This window comes from Abramis brama (genome assembly GCF_963993115.1).
Source record: "Abramis brama genome assembly, chromosome: 1".
NCBI lineage: Eukaryota > Metazoa > Chordata > Actinopteri > Cypriniformes > Leuciscidae > Abramis > Abramis brama.
In genome coordinates this window covers 47,197,454-47,218,228 of record NC_139963.1, presented here as the reverse complement: position 1 = coordinate 47,218,228, position 20,775 = coordinate 47,197,454, and the positions used below count along the sequence as shown (strand labels likewise).

The window sequence follows — 20,775 nt, the reverse complement described above, 5'->3', positions numbered from 1 at the left end:
TGAATCCTGCACTGAATTCCGAGATTTAAGACGCAGTTGTCAGGGAAATAAAGAGAACACAGCAAAAGTTTAGCATTATACTGCTAAACTTTAAGCATTATACTGCTAAAAGGATGTTTTCATCCACTTAGAGCTATGTTACACACTACATGAAAGGTCATTTTCAAAAATACATAATAGGGGCCCTTTAAAGTATATCCACTGGAATCTACTGCCACTTTATTGTATAGATGTACATATTTTTTTGAGAAATGTATAAGTTATTGATCAATAATCAATATTTTTTCTTCTACATGTTAAATGATTTGAACAACTTCAAGCGTATGTTAAAGCATTTACTTTACATCTTCAATCAATAACGGATAATAATGAATATTGTCTGTGCCTCTCATTGAGAGAAAGAACATTCATTCGGTCGAGCTCTGCTCTAAACAAGAAACTTTCCCAAAACATACAGATAGTGTGTTTTGGGAAAGTTTCCTGTTTAGAGCAGAGCTCGACCAAATGCAACCTTGACGAGGCTGGATCCTGTGTATCTGTGTGTGTGTGTGTGTGTGTGTGTCCTAATATTCTGTGTTTACAGGTCAGTATTTGTAAAATGAACAACTGGCACCCTGGAGAGATTAAATAATAGTTGTTCTCGACATGTTCTATCGTAGCTCTGTGAACTGAGGGTTCAGGTGTCATATCAATGAAGATATGATTTTCTTTCTTTTCTTTTTTCTTTCTTAAATCTTTTCATTGTATGTACCGTACCGAAAGCCCTGTTAGGCCTGTCGCAATAATCACTATATTGACTTATCGCACAATACATGTATACGTGACCTCAATCATTTTTGTTGACGCAATTTATCGCCCATTTTTATCGCGATCTTGTTGTAATCTTTTCTGTTCTTGGTTTCAAAGCTGCAATCCACTCTTTCCGGTGCAAATGTAAACGTCACAGCGCAAATTAGTGCACACTAAAATAGTTTTAGCAGCAGATATGGGCTGTTGAGGCATTAGTGCCTTTGCTCATACGGACATCTGACTGCTTACTAGGGTTTGTGTTTTTCAGCAATAGTCCACCCTTACTTTACTGAGAAAAGAAGGACAGGGCAAAATCTGCAAATGGAAAATCTCCATAAGTGCCTTTTTTGCATTTGCAAGAGTGTTTTTCTTCTACTTATTACTTTTTTTAACAGTTAAGTTAACAGTAAAGTTTTTTTTATTATATTACTTAAAAGGTTGTTGTCATTTGAAAGTGTGTAGGCCTTTTTGCATAATTATGCTGTTATATTATGATTATATTCAGTTGCATAAAAAGGTCTTAAGATGACAATAATATTGTTTATCACAATTATTTCTAGGACAATATATCCTGACAGGCCTACGCCCATGTCTCCGTTCAGTTCAGTATTACAACTATTCAGCTACTATATGGGCATTTGAAGTTCTCCACATGCGTTTTATGGTATTAACGTTAACGATTATTTATTAATTGATTTTAATAGAAATTGTTTACCACTATTCCTGAAAATGTACATCCCTAATTCTAAACATTTTCATTAACGGTGCTGATCCACTTGTCCGACACGACTGTTGCGTGGTGTCGCGACGCCTCCCCACATTGGTACGTTGATGGGCGTTAACCGCTATGGGCGTGGTTTTGACCGAGCGGGAAATGTAGCGTATTAGAACAGAGGACCTGCGAGAGACTTCCCTCCGTCTCCATATGCTCTACTTCTATTGGATAGACGCGTCGCGTTTAACGGACTTCATTTGCATAAAGATGGGCATCGGCCAGCTTTTTGACGCACAGCATTTTTTCAAATGAAGCGCCGCCTCCCCGGAATGCTTTGCGGGCGCGACAAAGTCGCTTGACGTCACCCATAGGAATATAGTGGAGAGCGGCGCGACAGAAGTGTCGCACGGACAAGTGGATCAGCGCCGTAAGACTATGACTGATTTGCTTCTAGCCCATGGAAAAAGACTGTATAATTGTATTAAAGTATAAAAAAACTCTTATTTCAGTGCTGTATACGACGTACTGTGTTACAGTAGAACATTATTAAATATAAGAGAATATCAATAAACACTAACATGTGTTGAAGAACGGGTCATCTGTCAAAGGCATCCCATCAACAGTGAACAGACACACAGTCATGTTGTCACCGATGTTCTCGTGAATGCTGATCCTCAGGATAAGATCATCCACTGTGTTTTGTAACGGGTCCATATCTGTGCAAAAAAAAGAAAGAAAGAAAGAAAGAAAAAACCCTCAAAATTATGAGTTAACTCTTAGAATATCACACAAAAAGTCATGTCTTTCAAGTTTAAGGGATTTACCAAAACACTTACCTTGTATTTCTTTGCGCCCTTGACATTTTGGATATGAATAATACAGGAAATATGTCTGAAGTGATTTCCTCAATGATCCTTTTTGTGGAGGAGCCAAACCAAGTCTCTGAATGTCATCGATCATGTTCTTAAATTTGTTCTTCTGAACTTGCTTAAACTCTTTGGGAGACACCAAGCAGAGAATGTCATTTAATAATTAAAGTAACTATAAAAAATAAAAAGTATAATTTGAATTGTAGTAACGGCATGTAATGACTTTACTATATAAAAAAAATATATATTAATACATTTTTTCCAGAAAAAAATGTTGCTAAATCTTACTCATGTTGTCCAAGTCCTCATCAGTCACACCGTCAATGAAATCCTTCACGTCCTCAATCCCAAGCTCAACAAACTGGTCGTAAAACTTCTCCAGTTTGTAGTTTTCTAAAAGCTTCAACACTTCATCCATCTGAAAAACACATGGACTTTATAATGAGTGCATTTTCTTCACCTACATTTTAAATATTGCATAAAATTTGAAGTTTTTTTTCTTCATTGTTGTTCTCATACAGGGGTTAAATTGGGATTTGTTATGCGCGTGTGTGTGTGTTACATGCCATGACCAAGTAAACAATGTAATAAATAAATAAATAAATAATGTTATATTTTTTTTTAGAAATTATAATACTGGAATGCATAAATATTACACAGAATAAACTGTGATATTATTTAATAAAGCTTGTTAGAAAAAGAAAGAAATAATTCTTGTGCTGCGTGCGCTTATAAGCTGGTGTCAGGATATATGAGGATGTGCTGTCCGCATGTTTCTTTTTTAATTCACACCACAACAGTTTGTGTGTCTTTATAGAAATCTTAAAATATGTATTTTCTTCAAAAGGCAAATAAAATTGTATCTTCATTCTAAATGGACAGCAATATATTTAATCATGTCTGGTTATTTGAAATGTTTTTTGGGTGTACAGTGCGTGCAGAATTATTAGGCACTTGTCAAAATTTCTTTGTCCACCACTCGTTCATCCAAAACAAACTACAAAATAGACTCAAAGTGTTAAATACCGGAATTGTCCTTTAAATGCCCATGAAAAGGATGCAATACTAGTGCAATACTAGAAATTGCAGTTAAGGCATGACCATTGGACAGTGAAATGCTCATTGGGTCATTCAAATACAAGTGGAGAAGAAAAGACATACATTCACTGCAAAAGAATGAAGGTGAAGAATTAAGTGTGAAACCATCAGGAAACCTTTAGTCTCCAGCGCCACCATTTTCCAGAACTGCAACCTACCTAATAAAAGACATATGTTTTATATTTCCCAACAAAGATGCGTCATATGGCCTTGAGAGGGATGTGGGACACGGACAGGAAAGAAACAGTCATTCTGTTTTCTAAAATCTTCATGTTTTCTCCTGTTCTCCTGTTGTAAAAGGTCTGAAGAGCGAATTTGATCTTTCGCAGTGTCAAGACTTTTAGGCTGTGTTTGAATTTGTGCAGCCAGAGAAAGCAAAACTAAAATCCCAAGTGTGTGTGAAATGCGCTGTACAAATAAACTTGACGGGCCTTACCATAATAACAAACACGAACTGTGTTGAATAAAATTTGATGTGCAGGCAAAAAGGTATCAGGCCAAATATACTCGCATTTTTACTGTGGTAAAAGCAAACCCAAGGAAGAAACGTTAATAATCCCCTACGTAAATGGACGAGACGTGAGTGAAGATTTGTGAAAAAAACAAGATATTCAATATCTAATGGAATATTGTTAGATATTCGCTGATAATCGGGTGACCAGATCGCAAAACATAATACAAAGCTTACATTTTTGGGCTCACATGACGTAACTCTCATTTGGCATGAATCTATGTTTTCATGGCTGTGATGTAACATTTAATTGCTAACCTATTATTTATTTTATAAACAAAGCTTTGTGCTTCACTCATGTCATAATATTCACGTAAAACAGCATTCATGTAAAATAAAATGTGTTTTGGCGAACCACCGCCGGTGCTACTCAGCCACCGCTAATATATCGCGAAAGTAGTAGCAAAAGTCAAGGCGTGAAAATGCGAAATTGCAATGTCAGATTTAAGAAGTTGCAAGTGCCTAAGTGAGGTTGTACTGTAAATGTGAATGAAAGAATAAGTGCAAATACTACAAGTTTGTGTCTGTCATTGTGTTTTTGTGAATGGTGTTTTAAAGATTTGTGACAACTTGTCTGAAGCTTCAAATTCAGAATAAAGGTTTGTGACTATTTTCTGCAAAGTGCAAATCTCAACATTCAACTTCAGATTTTTATTTTACAGGTTTTCACATTGGAGCTGTGGGCGTAAACTTTAGCGCACAAGCACGAATATTTATTGTACAAGTTCTCAAATTCACATCTTACACAATAACTTCATATTTTTATTCCTCATAATGTCGAAGAAAGTTGTTGGTCTTGATTTTCTTTTAACCTGTAATTTTTCGCCTACTAAATTACCCATAAAATTGCATAAATTTCATTAACAAGCACTCTTGGCCTGGAAACTGTGGTTTGTAGGCTATACTTTTTCTTCTAACAGAATGCAATTGTGGAATAATGAATTGATTACAATTAAAGGAAAGAGTATTTTTTTGGAGAAATGGTTGGATTATGGTTTAAATTACTTGCGTGAGCTGTTTGATTCAACACTACAACTTTATTCTTACGATTCTTTTATGATCCGTTCATTGCGTCTGTCACGTGACATGGAAAGACTAAATTAAATAGGTTATGTTCCCTGTAAATTATCTTTGGCTACATTATAATTATGTCTTAATTCAAAATATGATCAGGATTGCGTAGATGTATGCGTTCGAGGAAATTTCGGCTGTTAAAAAAAATAAAAGCCACTTAAATTAACAAAATGACTCGAATAAGATTCGTTCATTTTGATGAACAAGATCGAACGAGAGAGTCAGTTAAAAAGATCCGAACTTCACATCACCTGGATTTAGTAATTTGATGAGGAGCGATCTATTATAAAGTACTCAATAAAACTGATTTTTTCAATAAGAAATAAAACCTTATATAGCCCCGCCCCATTTTCAGCGATGCGATCGTTGTATTTCCACATTTCTTACATAGTTATGAATTAACAGCTCGTTTTAAAATCTTCCCGGTCTACTGACATGTGCTAAGACATCTGCTTTAAACATTACAATGCTCATGATAACTTTCGTTAACTCTACAGTAAGTAAATCCACTTCACCAGCTAATTAATCGACAGCGATGCCATTGAAATATACAGAAGTAACGTTACCGCAAAAATGGAAGTTCAGAGAAACCTCCAAAAATGGCAGCGCGCGCGCGCGTGTCTCTGGAGAAAAAGGTCTGATAAGACCATCCTCTTCAGTCAGTTTACTGAGTGAGAAGGGTGAAATATATTCTTACCGTTGTCTCCATTTGAGCTGCCATCTTGCAGACAGCATCTCTCTCTTGCAGTTCAAGTGCCAAACTGCTGGACTCTGAGGAACAAGACAGGGCGTTTGGGCGTTTCCAACCTTTGGCGCATTTTCAAAACGGGAGAGTTGTTTTTAACTAAGATATGGAAGCCTAAGAGGCTCATTCATTATTTTTCTTTCTTTCTTGTTTTCTCGTGATCGCAACTAAGATCATAAGAAAAATATCTTATGTCAATATCATGAGAAATAAAGATATATAAAATGGGACATGCTATTAGGACTTCCATAAAACAGGGGGCTATGCGTTTTTCCGTTTTCCCGAGTGCCTGCGTAGACGTTGGCAAAGGAAACATTTTACTCATGAAATTCACAGACTTTGAAGAGCATCAATTATTAATACTTGTAGCTTATATATTGAGAAGGCAAAATATGGCTAATAAAATATTTCTATATTAGCCTATTATTGATCTATATATCACTCAGTATTTTTTGTTTGTTTGTTTTTGTTTTTTATACAGTGCAGTCTTTCTTTTGACTGTTTTTTTTTTTTTTTTTGTTTGTGTGTAGTGTTTGTCACAATATAACTATTGTAGCCTTTATATTACACAGGTTACACGTTTAATTCATAATTTATAATAGGCCTAATAATAGGCCAGACTGAGTTCCAGTGCTGCGACACCTACATGTGCAATGACAGCCCTGCCCCAGGTATGCTTTATTTAGCTATGACCTAATGCCCATTTAAGTGTACCTACTAGTTCTGGTTCTGGTTCTCGAAACGGAACCCTTTCCAGCCAACAGATATTTTACTAATATCACACGGGAACCAGTTTGTATAAGTTTCATAATTTAATATTTTAGAACGCTGCCTTAGTACTTTCAAATAGTTTATTTTCTATTGTAATGCTCATTTAGATCCACAGCTGAGGAACTGTTGTTTGATTTCAGTGTTTCACAGAAATGAAAATGTTCTTTTGTTTCTTTCACAGACTTGAACTCTCAACCCAATGGGAAGAAATGTTACTCTTGTAACTCGGAGGGCTGCTCACAGACAGACAGTGGATTGTTTGGGGAATGAGAATCACTGCTTTACTGCAAACGGTACGAATTAAGTGATGGATGAAGAAAATGTAATAGTTATTTTATCCTGTATTGCCATCAAATATGATTTATTTCTGTATATCGGATACTTTATACAATAATTCCAGACATGACACGTAGCGTTGCTATACGACACTTCAGTTTTTCTTTCGGTTATGGTTTAACTCCTGTTTTATATAACAGTGTATGGAGAGAGAATTGTGTCTTTATTACATGCAAGAAAATAAATGATCTGAGAGAGAAAAAAAAGTTTGAGAGAAAAAGTTTTCATACCAATAGCAAAAAATAATAATATTTGAGACTAAAAAAAGTTTTGAGAGAAAGTATTTTCTCAGAACAAAAAAAATATATATATATATTTGAATTTTTTTTTTTTTTTTCTGAGAAAAAAAAATCTCTCTCAAAATACTTTGAAAAAAACTCTCAAATATATATTTTTTGCTATCAGTGTGAAAACATTTTCTCTAAAAAAAAAAAGTGTTTCTCTCAAAACGCTTTTCTTTGCTCTCGATGCAATTTCTTGCTCTTGTGTCAGGATTCGAGTAGGGTATAAACGGAGGTCGGAGCCAGCTGCAAGTGGGTGGGTTAGCAGCAAGTGGGTGGAGCTTTAGCCGCAAGTGGGCTGTACAAACTTCCAGAGGATTTTGATTGGTTTATTTAGTATCACCTGTGTTGTAGTAGCTATTGGTTTATGCTCCACAGTTGGTGGCGGTAATGTGTAAGTTTTGTTGCGATCCATCAGAAAACAAAGAAGAAAACCGCTTTCACATGTCAGCGTGCCGTTGAGATGAAGGGGGTAAGCTTGTTGTACAGTTTTTAGTTTTGTAAAAAAGCATTATAAGTTCTGAAAAAGACCATTTCATAATGGCGTTTGTACACTGTTTTTAGTCTTGATGTATTAAAAAAAGAATAAGGGTAAAGTGTATCCAAATAAATTTCTGTAGTTTTTTTTGTAGCACACAAATTACAAAATCTGTAACGTGCATGACAAGATCTTTTCTGCGTTCCATTTCTACAATTTGCTCTCCAGATTATGGATCGTGAAGACCATAATAAGGTATTGTGGCAGTGTAATTTTTGTACGTTTTAGGACTGCATTGATTTTCAAATTGTAAATGTCTTAAACGTTTTGTAAATGGATTTGATATCAGAATACAACTCCTAACTTAACCCTTGTGCATCAATTTAAAAAAGTTACTCATAGGTCCAAAGAGGACAAAAATGTCCATGTCAAATTCATAATTTATCCAACTGGCTCTATAATAGCTCAAAATTCATGGTTAACATTAACAACAACAAAAAAAAACTTACTTGTAGGTCCAAAAGGGACAAAAATGTCCAAGTCAAAAAACTCTCATAAAAATGTTACGCTTGGGAGCAAATACTTAAGTTTGGTCTCATTTTAAAGGAGAACTTGGTAACTTTTTTAACTTAATAAAACTGTCTAGAAATCATTTGGATGGTTAAACAACCTGTTCTGGTGATATTGGTGACTTTCCCCGCTCCCCCCAGCGTTCCCAGGCGGAAAACCAACCTTGCAACTTGTTCACTACCGTCCCGGCAAGATAGAAATTGGAAGTCTCGTGAGAAGCGAGAACTAGAACGAGAACGAGCGCGAAACACAAATTGCTTTACGGCAATTCGACATAAACACACACGCATGTATGATGTATTACCAGATTACCCACCTCGGTAGACATAGCTCCACGCGATACAGTTGGCTTGCTCCGATCAAAACAAACGCACATGAGCAGCGGTAGAGAAGGGGAGGAGGCCGCCGCAAGTGAGTTTTTTACGACCGTGTTGTGAAATATACACCCTCCCACAGCTGTAGGGGGAGCTCGTGGGGAAAACATGCAACAACAAAAGGGAAAATCAGCGAAGAAGTGACTAGAGTTCGCTAGAGTTACCGAGTTCTCTTACGAGAGGTCTCTCGTACTGCGTTGAAAACGCTAGGGGAAAAACTCTTTTTCACGAAATACTGAAGCAAAAAATTATCCTTTAATTTTGAAATAATGTAAAGCGCATTGCAGCAGCACGCAGCCATGGGCGAGACGGCTCGCTCGCTCATTGGCTGCTCTGCGGCAACTGCATAAGCCTATCGAGCGAGGCCTGTGGTGACGTCAGGCCAATGAGGGCGCTTCGCGCCCTCCTCGCCACTTCCCGCCGAAACGGGCGTGGCTTAGTCCTATAAAAGGAGCTCGAAAAGGCTGATTCACTGATTTTTCATCTCTTCAGCGAAGCTCACGCATCGTTGGATCACGAGAGGAAGCAACGCGTCGTCTGAGAAGCACTTCAGCGGGACGAGTCACTCACGGAAGCTGCTGGCCTACGCCGCCTTCGACTGCCGTTCCTGCTGCGCTTTCCGGCGCCCATATCCTTTTTCTGTTTACTCTCTGTGTGTGTGTGTGTTCGCCCTGCGACATACACTCGTAAAAGAGCTCGCGTCTTTTTCAAGATGCCTTCAAAATGCGGCTCGTGCCGAGCCCCACTCAGCGAGGGAGACCGTCACGTCATCTGTGTCTCCTGCCTGGGTGAAGACCATGCAGCGCTCGCGCTCGCTGACGGCGGCTGCCCTCACTGCGAGCTTATGCCTATGGTGACTCTGAGGACTCGCCTGGCAGTATTCTCCGAGCCTGCATCTCCCGCTGTACTGCCGCGCCGTAAGAAGCGCCGCTCTCAGCGGGTCCCGGAGCCTTCTCCAACCCGACTAAGCTCGCCGGTTCGCCCGCCTGCTTCACCGGTTTCGCCTGGATCACTTCCTGGTGCTCAGCGACCGCTGTCTGCCGCCGCTTCAGCAGAGGAAGCTGATTCTAAAGCCGCGTCGGGGGATGATGACTCGTGCTCTCTGTTAGCCTCGGGCAGTGAAGACTGGGCGAGCTCTGCGGATCTCGCGCTTCCTGCCCATACACCTAACAGAAGAGCTAACATCGAGAGGGAGCTGATGCGTGTACTCTCGCTGGCCGCGGCGAGCCTCGGCCTTGAGTGGTCCGCTCCGGAGCCCCCTTCTCGGACTCGACTGGATGGTAGCTTTCTCCCTGGTGAGCGCACTTCTCCGGAATCCAAGCCTGCCCCCTTTCTTCCTGAGCTTCATGAAGAAGTTGCGAAGGCTTGGAGCGCTCCCTTCTCAGCTCGAACACGTTCGTCTGTCTCACCAGCATTCGCTACGCTAGACGATGCTAAAAACAGAGGCTACCATTCGCTTCCGCCGGTGGAACAGGCGATAGCGACCCATCTTTGCCCGCCCTCTGCTGGACGGCGGACGAAACCGGTGTTGCCATCTAAAGCCTGCCGCATGACGTCGACGCTGCTCGCGCGAATCTTCTCCGCCGCTGGGCAAGCCGCGTCTGCACTACACACCATGGCTACACTGCAGATCTTTCAGGGAGATCTTCTCCGTCGACTGGATGAGATGGGACCTGACGCGATCTGCCTCTCGGACTTAAGGAGCGCTTCGGATCTTTCTCTCCGCGCTACTAAGTCCGCTGCACAGGCCATGGGACGGTGTATGGCTTCCGCCACTGTAGCTGAGAGACATCTGTGGCTAACGCTCTCAGATATGGCTGATTCTGAGCGCACCGCGTTCCTCGACGCCCCACTATCTTCTGCCGGCCTCTTCGGATCCTCTGTCAACGAGTTCGTAGAGAGATTCGCCGAGGTCCAGAAAGCGTCTCAAGCCTTTAAGCACTTCCTCCCGAAGCGCTCTAGCTCTTCAGCGAGCCGTGCTAAACCGGCCCCACGGAGCTCTCAGCCACAGCCTCCCCCTCCTGCTGCTTCGTCGCAACACCGACAGCAACGCAGCTCGAGGCCCCGCTCTCGCTCTGCCAACCGTCGCCCCGCTCCCCGTGGGCCGCGGCCGAGGATTGTGGTGAAACCGGAAGCCCCGAAGACATCCTAGCGTGCCTAGGAAAGCGCCGGTGTGTGAGTCCCGCTGCGGCCGGACTCTCACCCAAGCGCGCCGCTGTTTCAGTCCCAGGAATTGCAACTGTCTCAGCGTCTTCTGCAACGCGCAAGCCCGTACAGTTGCCCGCTTGCCTGCACACAAAAGCCGTTTTTACGGCTACCCAGATAAATCCTGTAAAGAGTGTATTTTCTGGTATTCCGGCCACGGCCGATGGTGCAATAAATGTAGCGCTGATGTCCACTCCTATGTGCCCATCCCTACACACAAGCACAGCCCTTCACATAGGGCGCGCACCCATAAAATCGACTCAGGTCGATCGCGCAAACAACATAGTAAACGTGCCCACTTCCCAGTGCCCACAAACGCTATGTCACACATGTCACAGGGTTTCTGTAAAAACGAAACCTGTGCGCGCTCGCTCTGCCCAGGCAGACAGTGCATCCAAAGCAGTAAATGTGCCCGCTTCCCCGTGCCCACACTTACTCACAGACACCATGAGTCCTCCGGGACCCGCTCAGCCCTCCCTCACTCGGTTAAGCACCGTAGTCGGGTTGAGGACGAGCGCTCTGCCCGCTGTGATCAGCGCGCCCCCCGCCCCGAGTCTCGCGGGCATCCCGCCTATGCTGCAGCACACCGAAGCACCTCTGTCGCCCAGCGAACAGAGCGCGCTTCGCATCCAGCCCTTAGCCATCCATGCGGACGCATGGGCAGCGCTTCCAGGGGTTTCGGAATGGGTGCTAGGCATTATAAAGAAAGGCTACTCGCTACAGTTTTATCGACGTCTTCGCCGCTTCACAGCGCGCGTCGAGACTACGGTGAATTCAGAAGTAGCACACCTACTTCGCGCCGAAATATCAAAACTGTTGAGCAAAGGGGCTATAGAGCCTGTGTCTCAGGCTCAAAGCGAAGAGGGGCTGTACAGCAGATATTTTCTGGTTCCCAAAAAAGACGGGGGTTTCAGACCCATACTGGATCTAAGACGGCTGAACAAAGCATTAATGAAACGCAGTTTCAGAATGCTCACGACCAGGAAAATCCTCGCGCAAATTCGCAGAGGAGACTGGTTCATGTCGATAGATCTGAAGGACGCGTATTTTCAAATACAGATAGCGTCGCGTCACAGGCGATACTTGAGGTTCGCTTTCGAGGGCCAGGCATACCAGTATACAGTCCTGCCGTTCGGCTTATCCCTGGCACCCCGTACATTTACGAAGTGCATGGACGCAGCGCTCGCGCCTCTCAGACTCAGAGGCATGCGAGTGCTGAACTATTTGGACGACTGGCTGATTCTAGCTCAATCGCGATCAGAGCTCGTGGAGCACAGGACCATTTTACTCGATCACCTCGAGAATCTTGGTCTCAGAGTCAACTGGACGAAGAGTTCGCTGAACCCCAGTCAAACGACTTCGTTTCTGGGCACAGTTCTGGACTCACAGTCTATGATAGCGCGGCTGTCACCACAGCGCGTGCTAGACATTCAGCGCACGGCGAAACTTTTTCGCTGCGGCGCGACCGTCACGCTCAGGAAATTTCAGAGGATGCTAGGTCTTATGGCCTCAGCATCATCAGTTCTCCAGCTGGGCTTGCTCCGCATGCGCCCTCTGCAGTTCTGGTTGAAAGAGCGGGTACCGCGCAGAGCGTGGGCATCCGGTTGGCTGCGTCTCAGGGTCAATCAGAGCTGTGTGAAAGCTCTAAAGCCCTGGAAGTCGAGCGACTGGTACCAATCAGGTGTAAGCCTGGGGACTTCCTCGAGAGTGTTAGTGGTGTCGACAGACGCCTCCACATCGGGATGGGGAGCGCTGCTCGAGGGCAGAGCGTTTTTCGGCCTGTGGTCAGAACGCGAAAAGCTCCAACATATCAACTGCCTGGAAATGATGGCAGTGGACAACGCGCTGACGCGTTTTCGTCCCCAAATCAAGGACCAACACGTCTTAGTCCGTTCGGACAACATGTCTGTGGTGTCCTATATAAATCGCCAGGGCGGTCTCACATCCTTAAACCTGTACAGGCTGGCGGAACGCCTCCTTTTATGGGCTCAGCGCAACTTGCGCTCGCTGAGAGCAGTGCATGTGCCAGGGATCCAGAATCTGGGTCCAGACAGACTGTCCAGGAACAACATTCCTACGAGCGAATGGTCTCTACACCCGCAAACAGTCCGGCTGTTGTGGGAGAGATTCGGCAGAGCGGAGGTGGACCTGTTCGCGTCCCACGAAAACGCTCACTGCCCCGCGTTCTTTTCCAAGAGGGAGAGCGCGCTGTCCCGAACGTGGCCGCGCTGTCCGCTCTATGCTTTTCCCCCCGTCTCCCTCCTGCCTCAGGTGTTAGAACGGATCAGGGAAACGAAATGCTCAGTGCTGCTCGTAGCGCCGCTCTGGATGAACCAGCCGTGGTTTCCAGTCCTGATGCAGCTAGCAGATACTGCCCCGTGGCCAGTGCCATTGAGGAGGGACCTCCTCTCGCAGGCCAGGGGTTCGATTTGGCATCCGCACCCGGAGTTGTGGTCCCTCCACGTGTGGGCGCTCAACGGGTACCCGCTGATCTCTCAGTAAGGGTGCTAGACACTATCACTCAGGCTAGAGCACCGTCAACCAGACGGCTTTACGCCTCAAAGTGGTCAGTATTCTCCAGCTGGTGCACAGCTCGGGGTTTTTCACCCCTCGATTGTGAGGTGACGGAGGTTCTCTCCTTCCTACAGGAGCTGTTGGATAAGGGCAGAGCCCCTTCCACGCTCAAAGTCTATGTGGCGGCTATTACAGCGTTCTCTGAAACAACGCTTGGTCAGTCATTAGGGAGGAACGATCTAGTCATCCGCTTCCTCAGAGGAGCGAGGAGGCTGAATCCTCCCAGACCTCCTTCAGTCCCTATGTGGGACCTCTCTACAGTTTTGGAGGCCATGAAAGGTGCCCCTTTCGAGCCCATCCAAACGGCTAGCCTCAAACATCTGTCATTCAAGACAGTGTTTCTGTTGGCTCTCGCTTCAGTTAAGCGCGTAGGTGACCTGCACGCGCTCTCGGTGAGCGCGCCGTGCTTAGAGTTTGGGCCAGGTGACTCGAGAGTCATACTCAAACCTAGGCACGGTTATGTGCCAAAATCCCTCAACACACCGTTTCGGGCTCAGGTTATCTCCCTGTCTGCCCTGCCGGTGTCAGACGAGGAAGGGGACTCAAGTTTTCTCTGCCCTGTAAGGACCCTGAGAGCTTATGTGTCTCGCTCTTCTGTCTTTAGACAGACTGAGCAGCTATTTGTCTCGTTCAGTGGACGTTCCAAGGGAATGGCTGTTTCGAAACAAAGCCTGTCCAGATGGATAGTCGATGCTATAGCGCTAGCTTACACTGCCAAGGGTCTTCAATGCCCGTTGGGTGTCAGAGCGCATTCCACGAGAGGCGTTGCCTCATCGTGGGCTTGGTCTAGTGGGATTTCCTTACAAGACATATGTATGGCGGCAGGCTGGGCCTCGCCGTCTACATTTATTAGGTTTTATAACCTAGAGGTCCCCGCTCTACAGGCTAAGCTATTGTCAGTTTAATCAAATCAGTGGTCTGATTAGGTCGCTGAGGCCGCGAGCGCAGTGCGCTACCGGCTATCATTTGGGCAGTATTGCGTAAGACCCACATATTCCCACATTAGTTCAGGCTCCCCGCCTTGTCTATGTGATGTCATGTTACTGCGTCAGTGGACGTCACCATATAAGGGCAGAAGGGTTCCCTTTTCTGTTCCAGGACTCTCTGTGAGTCCCTCTAGTGATTTGTGCTTGATAAATCCTGGGTTCCAGGTTTATGGGTGATTAATCACAGTACGCACGGCGTTTTGCACTGGTTCCCCTAGCGTTTTCAACGCAGTACGAGAGACCTCTCGTAAGAGAACGTACTCGGTTACTAACGTAACCTCGGTTCTCTCTAGAAGAGGGAACGAGTACTGCGTTTTCTGGCCGTGCGTACGGTTCACTCTGGTTCGCTTCGGCGATGAATAAAATCAGTGAATCAGCCTTTTCGAGCTCCTTTTATAGGACTAAGCCACGCCCGTTTCGGCGGGAAGTGGCGAGGAGGGCGCGAAGCGCCCTCATTGGCCTGACGTCACCACAGGCCTCGCTCGATAGGCTTATGCAGTTGCCGCAGAGCAGCCAATGAGCGAGCGAGCCGTCTCGCCCATGGCTGCGTGCTGCTGCAATGCGCTTTACATTATTTCAAAATTAAAGGATAATTTTTTGCTTCAGTATTTCGTGAAAAAGAGTTTTTCCCCTAGCGTTTTCAACGCAGTACTCGTTCCCTCTTCTAGAGAGAACCGAGGTTACGTTAGTAACCGAGTACGTTCTCCTTTAAAGAAGACCCTTGGCAGATTGTTGTTGAAGTGAAAAAAGTGCAACCAAAAAAATGTTATAGAAGTTTAAGTTTATGAAAAATATTTATGAACATTATAATCAATATTTTATCTAAAATATAAATAAGTATTTTGTGTAACTAGTGCAACATTTTTTTTTCAAATGAAATGGGGGTGAAATAGTAAAATTTCAATAAAAATAGACACCTAATTAACTGCCAAAATTAATGCAGTTAACATTAAAAAAAAGAAAAAACTTACACATAGGTCCAAAAGGGACAAAAATGTCCAAGTCAAAAAACTCTCATAAAAATGTTATGCTTGGGAGCAAATACTTAAGTTTGGTCTCATTTTAAAGAAGACCCTTGGCAGATTGTTGTTGAAGTGAAAAAATTGGAAAAAAGTGCAACCAAAAAAATGTTATAGAAGTTTAAATTTATGAAAAATATTTATAAACATTATAATCAATATTTTATATAAAATATATATTTTATGAAACATTTTGAACTCTAAAACTGATATAAATTCAAAGCCATAAATCTAAACAGGTTGTGTTCCGAATTTGAGGATGATATCTCAAAAAATGAGCTTTCAGTAAGATTTTGTTTGGCCGCAGTACCAAACTTTCCCCATTGGATGCCAGCATAACTCCACTGGTGAACACAGTGATTGGATTTTCGATTTGCAGTTGAGTTTTTCTGTCTCAAATATTACAAGCACACAAACAACCTTTTTATTTTATTACACACATACAAACCACACTTAGACATCCATACCAACACACCCACACAATTATCGTTGCATAATTTATCCAGTTGGCTCTATAATATGCCGAAACAGAAAACAGGAATAAAGCGAGTATTTGCTTTATAGGCCTAACCTGAAAAAATGGCACCATCTGATAAAAATTTGTAAAAATGTAAAAGGCATTTTAAAGGCATTTTGAAAGGCATTTTGAAGCCTTGCCAACAGAATGAAAGCCTATTAAAAAAGATTGCATCATTTTATAGTTAAACGGCACAGGGATTAAAAAATGCAGTTTTAATGGGTTTCAATGGGGCCATTTTTGTCCAAAAGGCACTGAGAGGAAGTATAGAGTGCAAAATAGATTTTTTTAAAGGAAATGGAGATGAAATAGTAAAATTCCAATAAAAATACACACCTGTGCCAAATTTTATGCAGTTAGCATTAACACAGGCAAAGTGATCAAAAAAACAAAACTGAAAAGGACAAAAATGTCCTCAAGGATGCACAAGTTGTACAAAGTATGCAATTCTTTTAAAACTTGTTTTCATTGTAGTTATGCTTTTTTTCTCCGTAATCCACAATGTAATGTAATGTAATTGAAACATTTGTTTTAATATCATAATTATTTTATAAAATGTATGTATTACTCATAACAGTCAGTGAAATACATGTGAAACGCATGTTATTGTGCTTCTTATGGCTAGAAAGTAAATATTGACATTAAAAAATAAAATGCATAATAAGAACATCATTGATAATGTTAAATGTTATGTTCATATTTTTGTTTCACCTCAGGTGTTGCATGCTGGAAAAATAAGTGGTCTCATTACAAACAGCTCTTCTGGAGGATGTACTCAATCTCCACTTGTTTGGAGTGAGTGTGGGTTTGAGTACAAATGCTGCACACCTGGTACATTTTGTGTAAATTGGTGATGAATAAACTAGTTAGTCTAAAGGAACCCTAGTTCTTATTGTGCTTCTTGTGTATCCACCAGGTTATGCTGGGAAGGGAAAGCGAAGCGAGCTCCAGGGCATTTATTCAGAAACCTTCCACCCTGGATTTTGCAGTTTTCACTGCATGCAGATCAGTTATTATGAGCTGATATAGTGTCCTTACAAATAACAAAAAAAGACTAAAAATAATAAAATAAACACTTTTGCAATCAATTCTGAGTGACTTGTACATGATTTTATTCATTGAAAAAAATAATTTATCCACCCTGAGATTTAAATGTAATGTATGTGTAACACGTTCAGAAGAACATTAGTCTGCTATTTAAAAAAAATATGCAGTGATGGTAACTTTGTTTTTGTTTTTTTTACATTAGCCAAATTTTTTTCATATATTTACACATTCACTTCAGTCCAATTGCATTACATTTTAATATGTTCATTTACTTGATACTGTAGAATTGTAGAATATATATCTAATATTCAGAAATATGCTTGAATAAGGCCTAAAGCCTGATTAATTTACAACACCATCACTTTAAGTATGGTAAAATGTGTAAAGACGTGACTTCATCATTGACAGTGAGTGGTATTGGACACACACAATAATAACAAAGCTGTAAGAAATCAGACCATGATGAGGAATGTAATATTTTATCGTTTATTTTCATTACTGTCGCTACTTCCTGCCATACTCATTCACCGCCGTCCTCGGCAATGACAGCTTGGGGATTTCCGCATAAGCTCCTCCCACTTGCGGCGTAAACTCCTCCTACTTGCACATTTCTGAAATCCCTCCTACTTGCGGCATAAGCTCCTCCCACTTGCGGCGTAAGCTCCTCCCACCTGCAGGTCTCTGGGCTGCAGCGATACATACATGGAGGATTCTGCTTTGACTGTGAGAATTGTGTCATGGGCGGGGCCACGATCCTATTGGCCAGTCGGGTGAGCATCGTCTTGTCTTGGGAGTCGAACTGAATCATTATACCATTGTTCGGTTCACCGGCATAGATGCCGCCTCTGCTAGTTGAGCAAGGACACTCCAATGTTTGGGTAAGATGATTCACGGTGATCTTAGATCACGGACGTATTGCCTGCGATAATTAATGCGATATTGCTCAGCTTGTCAGTGAACTACGACTCTGTGTTAATGCCGCTTCATCTGAAAGCAGGAGATGGCGATTTACTACTAACGACGAGATGCGCATAACAATATCGTGCGATATATCGCCCAGGCCCAGCCCTAGTTCATCATATACAACCTCCTGTACAGTTTTACTCGGACTCAGAATAAACAATTTTGTTTTAAGGTCAATACATTTCCTGTTTGAACCTATAACTTAACTATAACCTAAAAGGATTTTTATTCATGTGTTTAGCATCTGTATCTCAGATGCTATTGAGCACTATTGTTGTGCCTGAACGGTTCATTGAACAATAGTTCATATTTTGGGTGAACACGTGAACTGAAAGTAGCATACTGTATTACTGCCTGATGAACATTATTGTAAACTCGTTCATTCTGGTGTCTGTGAACGTCACGCTCTCTCAGTTTAACTTCGTTCGACAGAGTGCCAGATTTCTATAGAGCTTTCCAGGCGAAACCCCGGCATAACGGTCCTCCCTGGTGAAAAAAAAATATGTTAAGTACACTTGAAGCCAGACTAATTATTAGTATACTTCAAGTGTGTTAATGATTAGTTAACTTAAAGTGTGCTATTTTGAAACAACTAATTTTGTACTAAGTATATTTTAGTAGTAATGAAGTTGTAGTAAAGCATAACTTTAAATGTATTTAGTGTACTAAATTGGAACAACTTTAAGTATATTTAGTATATTTTAAGTATATGCCTGTGTAGGGACTAGTTACATACTTGATTAGTGTATTAAAGTGTACTTTATTTGTGTTACAAGTACATTACAAATTAATTACAAGTGTCTTCGAAACATACAAGAAATATACCGTAAATTTATTAAAAATATATACTAAGTATACTTGCAGCCACACTAATTATAAGTATACTTCAAGTGTGTTAAGGATTAGTTAACTTTAAGTGTGCTATTTTGAAACAACTAATTTTGTACTAAGTATATTTTAGTTGCATTTAAATTGTAGTAAAGCATAACTTTAAGTCTATTTAGTGTACTTTTGTGTGCTAAATTGGAACAACTTCAAGTATACTTAGTATACTTTAAGTATATGCCTGTGTAGGGACTATTTACATACTTGATAAGTGATAATAAAGTGTACTTTATCTGTGTTACAAGTACATTACAAAATCATTACGAGCAATATACAAGTCTATTATTTTTGAGTAAAAATGATATTCTCCGTAATACCTTTGGCTTAATCCAAATACTACAAATAGCACACTTTGTCATCAATAACAAATGCACATTAATAAACAAATATTACTTAGCTATACTTTGTACAATATACTTTAAAGCTATAGTAGGTAATGTTGGAGAGCTAGCAAGATTTGAAAGCGGCACCTCTTCTAAGCTCCACCCCCTCCCGTCAGTACTCCATCCAAAGCTACGCCCCCACAAACATGAACGCGCATCCACAGTCGGAGTCAGCTGCAGGTCACAGGAAAGCAGAGTATTTTTGTCATGTTGGAATAAATATTTTGAAACGATAAATGCCTTTCCTTTCCTTTACCATTTCAGCATAAACAAGCTATTACTTTTCTTACCTCCTTACATGCTAAATGAATAATGACAATGAATGTGGTATAACACTTTTTTTTTATTTTTTTTTTTAAAACGAACAAGAGAGACCTAAGAGAAATACTTTTTTACACAAGTATCTGTACTTTCGCTGCTTTTGATTGTCATAAACAATCTGTATTTACATATAATAAATAAGAAATAAATATATAAGAAAAGGAGTGTCCAGGGATGGCTGACAGGTCAGGCTTTGCATGAGGCGTCGTCTGCTGTGGTGATCTACTCCTTTGGCAGTGATTTACCTTTAGGAAGAATATCACAATTACACATCTGACAATAATTACTGCATCTCAAAGACACACAAAGAATGACAACAAAACTTTGTTTCCATTTCACACAGTAACAAACATTTCTTCTCGTAGCTAACAAAACACATATGCCACATCACCACAGTTGTCCCGTTTATAAGCAATATTAACGTCATTTTATCACAATTATAATGCAGACACTTGCAACTATGGCTGTGCAATATGTTCAAAATGGCATGTCCTAAAAGTCAGATAAGCAGACCTGTAACGCAACTGGCTTACACCGACAGAGAAGCTAATGTTAGCATTGCTAGTTAGCACTAGCTACAAAAGTAGCTACGTGGCCTAACGTAACATATATCATGGAAATAACAAATCCCCCCGAAGCAAAACAAATAATTACCTGTTCAGCAGAAAGAACGCAACCTCGGCATCGCTTTTCATCACTTTTGCTCCCTCAGTTGTCTCCACCATTCAAATGCTGCAATGTTGACGCAAGTTTGTTCTCTGGCTTTATCCAGTGCCTGTTTCGTTGCAGCCTTTTCTGCCTCCGATTTTCTTTTTTTTAGGCTTTTTATCAGGGCGAGCAGTTACCAGCAAAGCTGGCATTGGTAGATTTTGCTGCATTTTCTCTTCCATTGTGCCGCAAACTCCTGCTTACTCGGTGTAGTGAGCTGAATGTTTCCGGTGTTACAATATATTCAGTTCCTGAAATATTTGGTTCCAATCATAGACTGTAAAAAAAGATACAAACTTGGAGTTGCATGTTCCATGCTTTGGATGTTGCTTTACTCAACTGGAAATCTTTTTGATACACAACCTTTACTTTATCAAAGGTTATCATAAATGTTAAGCTTCAGATGCATTAACAGGTGTTTTCTCTAGCAATGCTTTAGAACGTTGGTCAAATTAATTGATAATAATGACTAACCATTAGGCTAATCATAAAAATTAGGCCTACATCTTATCAGTTTAGTAATGTTATCATTCTTTTCTTATGAAATCTTTTTGTA

At 41.6% G+C, this 20,775-nt stretch overlaps 2 protein-coding genes and 2 long non-coding RNA genes across 4 annotated transcripts in view; 2 read left to right on the top strand and 2 right to left on the bottom strand.

Annotated features, from left to right (window-relative positions):
• The window catches only part of LOC311077526 (uncharacterized protein), a 31,491-nt gene extending 25,625 nt beyond the window's left edge, over positions 1-5,866 (bottom strand). The window contains exons 1-4 of the mRNA XM_084106063.1: positions 5,754-5,866; positions 2,662-2,791; positions 2,341-2,499; positions 2,083-2,220 (exon numbers count right to left, since the gene is read on the bottom strand). Of these exons, the coding sequence (XP_083962189.1) occupies positions 2,083-2,220; positions 2,341-2,499; positions 2,662-2,791; positions 5,754-5,777 (451 nt within the window). The 5' untranslated portion in view covers positions 5,778-5,866. The remainder of the gene's footprint in view (positions 1-2,082; positions 2,221-2,340; positions 2,500-2,661; positions 2,792-5,753) is intronic.
• Positions 1-20,775, top strand: part of LOC311079747 (zinc-binding protein A33-like) — a 270,005-nt gene that overhangs the window by 222,253 nt on the left and 26,977 nt on the right. The window lies entirely within an intron of this gene.
• LOC311083838 lies at positions 7,895-16,991 on the top strand. Its single transcript, XR_014606372.1, has 3 exons — positions 7,895-7,922; positions 16,629-16,743; positions 16,829-16,991. It is a non-coding gene; the product is annotated as an uncharacterized lncRNA (long non-coding RNA).
• LOC311083275 lies at positions 17,084-20,455 on the bottom strand. The gene is made up of 3 exons (XR_014606261.1): positions 20,166-20,455; positions 19,278-19,756; positions 17,084-18,408 (listed from the first exon to the last, which is right to left on the bottom strand). It is a non-coding gene; the product is annotated as an uncharacterized lncRNA (long non-coding RNA).